Raw genomic sequence first — 5,000 nt, forward strand, 5'->3', positions numbered from 1 at the left:
ACCACACCACAAACCACACCACACTACACCACACACCACCACAACCTTTCCACACCACTCATCATCTCCTTACACCACACCACCACAAACCACACCACACCCACCCCACACCACACCCTCCTCCCACCCCGTCCTTCCTCCCTGACGGCGGCGCAGGTGGGATGGGTGAAGGCCGACACGAAGGCAATCCAGGCCATACATAAGCACGTGATCACCCACAACTCCCGCGTGTCTGTCAGTCACAGCGACCACAACACCTGGATGCTTCACATACGCGGGGTGCAAGAGGAGGATCGAGGCCCCTACATGTGCCAGATCAACACGGACCCTATGCGATCCCAGGTGGGTGTGTTTTGTGGTGTTTTGTGGTGTTTTGGTGTGTTTTGAGGTGTTGTGGTGTGTTTTGTGGTGTTGTGGTGTGTTTTGTGGTGTTCTGGTGTGTTTTGGGGTGTTTTGGTGTGTTTTGAGGTGTTTTGTGGTGTTCTGGTGTGTTTTGGGGTGTTTTGGGGTGTTGTGGTGTGTTTTGTGGTGTTTTGGGGTGTTGTGGTGTGTTTTGTGGTGTTGGGGTGTTTTGTGGTGTTAGGGTGTGTTTTGGTGTGTTTTGGGGCGTTGTGGGGTATTTTGCAGTGTTGTGGTGTGTTGTGAGGGGTGTTGTGTGTGTTTTGGGGTGTTGTGGTGTGTTTGGTGTGTTTTGGTGTGTTTTGGGTGTTTTGGGGTGTTGTGGTGTGTTTTTGTGTGGGGGTGTTTTGGTGTGTTTGGTGTGTTATGGTGTGTTCTGGTGTGTTTTGGTGTGTTTTGGTGTGTTTGGTGTGTTTTGGTAGTGTGTTGTGTGTTGTGTGTTGTGTGTGTTTGGTGTGTTTTTAGTGTGTTCTGGTGTGTTTGGGGTGTTTTAGTGTTGTGGTCTGTTTGTGGTGTTGTGTGTTTTCAGTGTTGTGGTGTGTTGTGTTGTTGTGGTGTGTGGGTGTTCTGGTGTGTTGTGAGTGTTGTGGGTGTTGTGGTGTTGGTGTGTTTGGTGTGTGGTGTGTTGTGGGGTATTTTGCAGTGTTGTGGTGTGTTGTGAGTGTGTGTGTGTTTTGGGTGTTGTGTGTGTGTTTGGGTGTTGTGGTGTGTTGTGGGGTGTTTTAGGTGTTGTGTTGTTGTAGTGTTTTGGGTGTTTTAGGTGTTGTGTGTGTTTGTGTGTGTTTTGGGGTGTTTTGGGGTGTTCTGGTGTGTTTGAGTGTTGTGGGGTGTTGTAGGTGTGTTTGTGGTGTTCTGGGGTGTTTTGGGGTGTTTAGTGTGTTTTGAGGTGTTTTGGTGTTGTAGGGTGTTTTGGGGTGTTCTGAGGTGTTTTGGTGTATTTTTAGTGTGTTTGGAGTGATAAAGTGTGTTTTTGAGGGTGAATAAGTGTGTTTTGAGTGTGTTTTGAGTGAGAAAGAGTGATTATGGGATGAATAAGTGTGTTTTAGTGTGTTTGGAGTGAGAAAGTGTGTTTTGAGAGTGAATAAGTGTGTTTTGAGTGTGTTTGGAGTGAAAAGTGTGTCTTTGGAATACATAAGTGTGTTTTTTTTCGGTGTTCAGTTGGTGTTTGGGATGAGAAAGTATGTTTTTGGTGTTGTGTGGGTGTGTGGGGTGAATAAGTGTGTTTTAGGGTGTTGTGTGAGTGTGTGGGGTGAATAAGTGTGTTTTAGGGTGTCGTGTGAGTGTGTGGGGTGAATAAGTGTGTTTCTGGGTGTTGTGTGGGTGTGTGGGGTGAATAAGTGTGTTTTAGGGTGTTGTGTGGGTGTGTGGGGTGAATAAGTGTGTGTGTGTTTTTAGTGGTGTGTTTTAGGATGTGTAGGGTGAAAAGTGTGTGTAGGGGTGAAGTGTGTTAAGTGTGTTTTAGGATGTGTGTTATAGGGTGTATTAGGGTGAAAAGTGTGTATTAGGGTGTGTTTTAGGGTGAAAAGTGTGTTTTGGGTGTGTTTTAGGGTGAAAAGTGTGTTATAGGGTATATATTAGGGTGATAAAGTGTGTTATAGGGTGTATATTAGGGTGAAAAGTGTGTATTAGGGTGTCTTTTAGGGTGAAAAGTGTGGTTTGGGTGTGTTTTAGTGAAAAGTGTGTTATAGGGTGTATATTAGGGTGAAAAGTGTTATAGGGTGTATATTAGGGTGAAAAGTGTGTTTTAGGGTGCGTTTTAGGGTGAAAAGTGTGTATTAGGGTGTATATTAGTGTGATAAAGTGTGTTTTAGGGTGGAAAGTGTGTTTTAGAGTGTGTTTTGAGGTGAAAAGTGTGTTTGGTGAGTTTTTTCCATGAGAACCTATGTGTTTGGTGTGTCTTGATGTGTTTTGGTGTGTTTTGGTGTAACAAAGTGTGTTTTCGGGGTGTTTAGAGTTGAGAAAGTGTATTTTGGGTGTGTTTCGGGGTGAGGAAGTGTGTTTAAAGGATGTTTGGTGTGAGAAAATGTCTTTAGGGTAATTTGGGATAAATGTGTTTGCTTTTTGTGGTATTTTGGCTTGAGTAAGTGTGTTTTGTGGTGTTCTGGGGATATTTTTGGGGGTGAAAAGTGTCTTGAGGATAGTTTGGGGTGAGAATCTTTGTTTTTGGGGTGTTTTATGGAGTGCGAGAATGTTTTTGAGGTGTTTCGGTGTTAGAATGTAAGTTTTGTTGGTGTTTTAGGTGTGTTTGAGTAGTTTAGCTTATTTCTGGTGTTAATTTAGTGCGTTTTATGTGTCTTTCTATCTCCACCTCCCTTCCAGTCTCTAAATAAATAAAGTCGAGATTTTAACGAGAATGAAGTCAACGAAATCACAAAAACTCCCACAAATTTAAATAAAACACTAATACTTTTTTTTCCCTTCAAGACTGACTAGTGTATATATTCCCTTATTTAAACCTTATTTTGACTCCCCTCACTATAACCTGACCTCCCGTAACCTCACGAGGGGATTAGAGGCTCGTAGGGACCATGTAAGCCGCTGATTGGCTGAAGTACCCGAGCAGGAGCCTCTTATCCAATCAGCATCGCCGCTTCTTGTGACGTCATCAGCCGCACCTCATAAATTAGCTAGACACATGGGCGGCCCCTCAGTGCTAACAAGGCAGTGAAGTGGGGGGTACTGCTGCTCTCTTCTCCCTCCCATCTCCCCTCTCACTCTCTCTCCCTCTCTCCTCTCACTCTCTCTCCCCTCTCCCAGGATCATAAAGCCTAAAATCAGACCAGCGGGGCTCGAACCCTGACAGACCACCGAGTTATGGTCTTGTTTGGGAAGCTGGAGAAGGGGGGGAGGAGGGAGACACGCCCCCTCCTCCTCCTCCTCCTCCTCTTCATCTTTTTCTTCTTCCTCTTGTGACTCTTGCTTTTGTTTTATTTCTTGCTGTCTTTTTCTTATTGTTATTATTGCTATTATCTTTTCTTCTTCTTCTTCTTCTTCTTCTTCTTCTTCTTCTTCTTCTTCTTCTTCTTCTTCTTCTTCTTCTTCTTCTTCTTCTTCTTCCTCTGACTTGTTTATTTCCCTATTCTCTCTCTCTCTCTCTCTCTCTCTCTCTCTCTCTCTCTCTCTCTCTCTCTCTCTCTCTACTTTTCTCATTTTCATACCGACCACCATCTCCTCCTCCTCCTCCTCCTCCTCCTCCTCCTCCTCCTCCTCCCCGTCACATCTGGTCGGCCGGTGACCCTCAATGTTCGTGACAGATTCAAAAACGAGAGGCGACGGAGGGAAGATTGGATGAGGGAGAGGAGGAGGAGGAGGAGGAGGAGGAGGAAGAGGAGGAGGAGGAGGAGGAGGAGGGAAGGTTTAGTAGTTGTAAGAGGGAGGGGTATTACTCTCTCTCTCTCTCTCTCTCTCTCTCTCTCTCTCTCTCTCTCTCTCTCTCTCTCTCTCTCTCCTTCAGGTATTATAAGCAACTTCACACCTTTCCTTCACTATTCCCTCCTTCACCGCCTCCTTCAGGATCCCAACCTCACTTAAACCATGTCCTTCCTTCACTCACCACCTCCTTCACCGCCTCCTTCATGTATTATAGGTACTCCAGACTCGTCCTTCACTCCCACTCCTTCAGGATTTCTACCTTTAAATAAACCCTTTTCCTTCACTATTCACTCCTTCACCGCCTCCTTCAGGACCCCAACGTCACTTAAACAACGCCCTTTCTTCACTATCCCTCCTTCAGGAATTCTACTATGACTTGAATGACTCCTATCCTTCACTATTTACTCCTTCACCGCCTCCTTCAGGACCCAAATGTCACTTAAACCATGCCCTTCCTTCACCACTCCCATCCTTCACACATCACAGATAAATCCCTCCTTCATCGCCTCCTTCAGGACCCCCAACATCACTTCCACAACCTCCTTCACACACCCCTTCTTCACCGCCTCCTTCATCGCCTCCTTCAGGACCTCGAACATCATTTCCACAACCTCCTTCACACACCCCTCCTTCACCGCCTCCTTCAGGACCCCTAACATCACTTCCACAACCTCCTTCACACACCCCTTCTTCACCGCCTCCTTCATCGCCTCCTTCAGGACCTCGAACATCATTTCCACAACCTCCTTCACACACCCCTCCTTCACCGCCTCCTTCATCGCCTCCTTCAGGACCTCAACATCACTTCAGCAACCTCCTTCACACACCCCTCCTTCACCGCCTCCTTCAGGACCTCAACATCATTTTAGCAACCTCCTTCACGTCCTTCATCGCCTTCCTTCCTTCATCGCCTCCGTCAGATCGGCCACCTGGAAGTCACGGTGCCCCCAGAAATTGATGACGCGACCTCCTCCTCCGACGTGATGGTTCCTGAGGGCTCCAACGCGATTCTCTCCTGCCACGCCAAAGGATACCCGGTGCCCAAGATCACGTGGGTGCGGGAGGACAAAAAGCCGCTCTCACTCCGCACCAACGATGTAGCCAAGCCAAAAGTCAAGCGTGAGTCAGAGTGAGAGTGTGAGAGTGTGAGTGAGAGTGAGAGAGTGAGAGTGAGTGTGAGTGAGAGTGAGTGTGAGAGTTTGAGTGAGTGAGAGTGAGAGTGTGAGTGA

General features: G+C 46.7%; 1 protein-coding gene across 3 annotated transcripts in view; it reads left to right on the top strand.

Moving 5' to 3' along the window:
- LOC123501082 (lachesin-like) overlaps positions 1-5,000 on the top strand; it is a 43,188-nt gene that overhangs the window by 32,417 nt on the left and 5,771 nt on the right. For all 3 annotated transcript variants that reach the window (XM_045249665.1, XM_045249664.1, XM_045249663.1), the window contains 2 exons: positions 157-342; positions 4,692-4,890. In XM_045249665.1, the coding sequence (XP_045105600.1) occupies positions 157-342; positions 4,692-4,890 (385 nt within the window). The remainder of the gene's footprint in view (positions 1-156; positions 343-4,691; positions 4,891-5,000) is intronic.

Source organism: Portunus trituberculatus, chromosome 8 (assembly GCF_017591435.1).
Source record: "Portunus trituberculatus isolate SZX2019 chromosome 8, ASM1759143v1, whole genome shotgun sequence".
NCBI lineage: Eukaryota > Metazoa > Arthropoda > Malacostraca > Decapoda > Portunidae > Portunus > Portunus trituberculatus.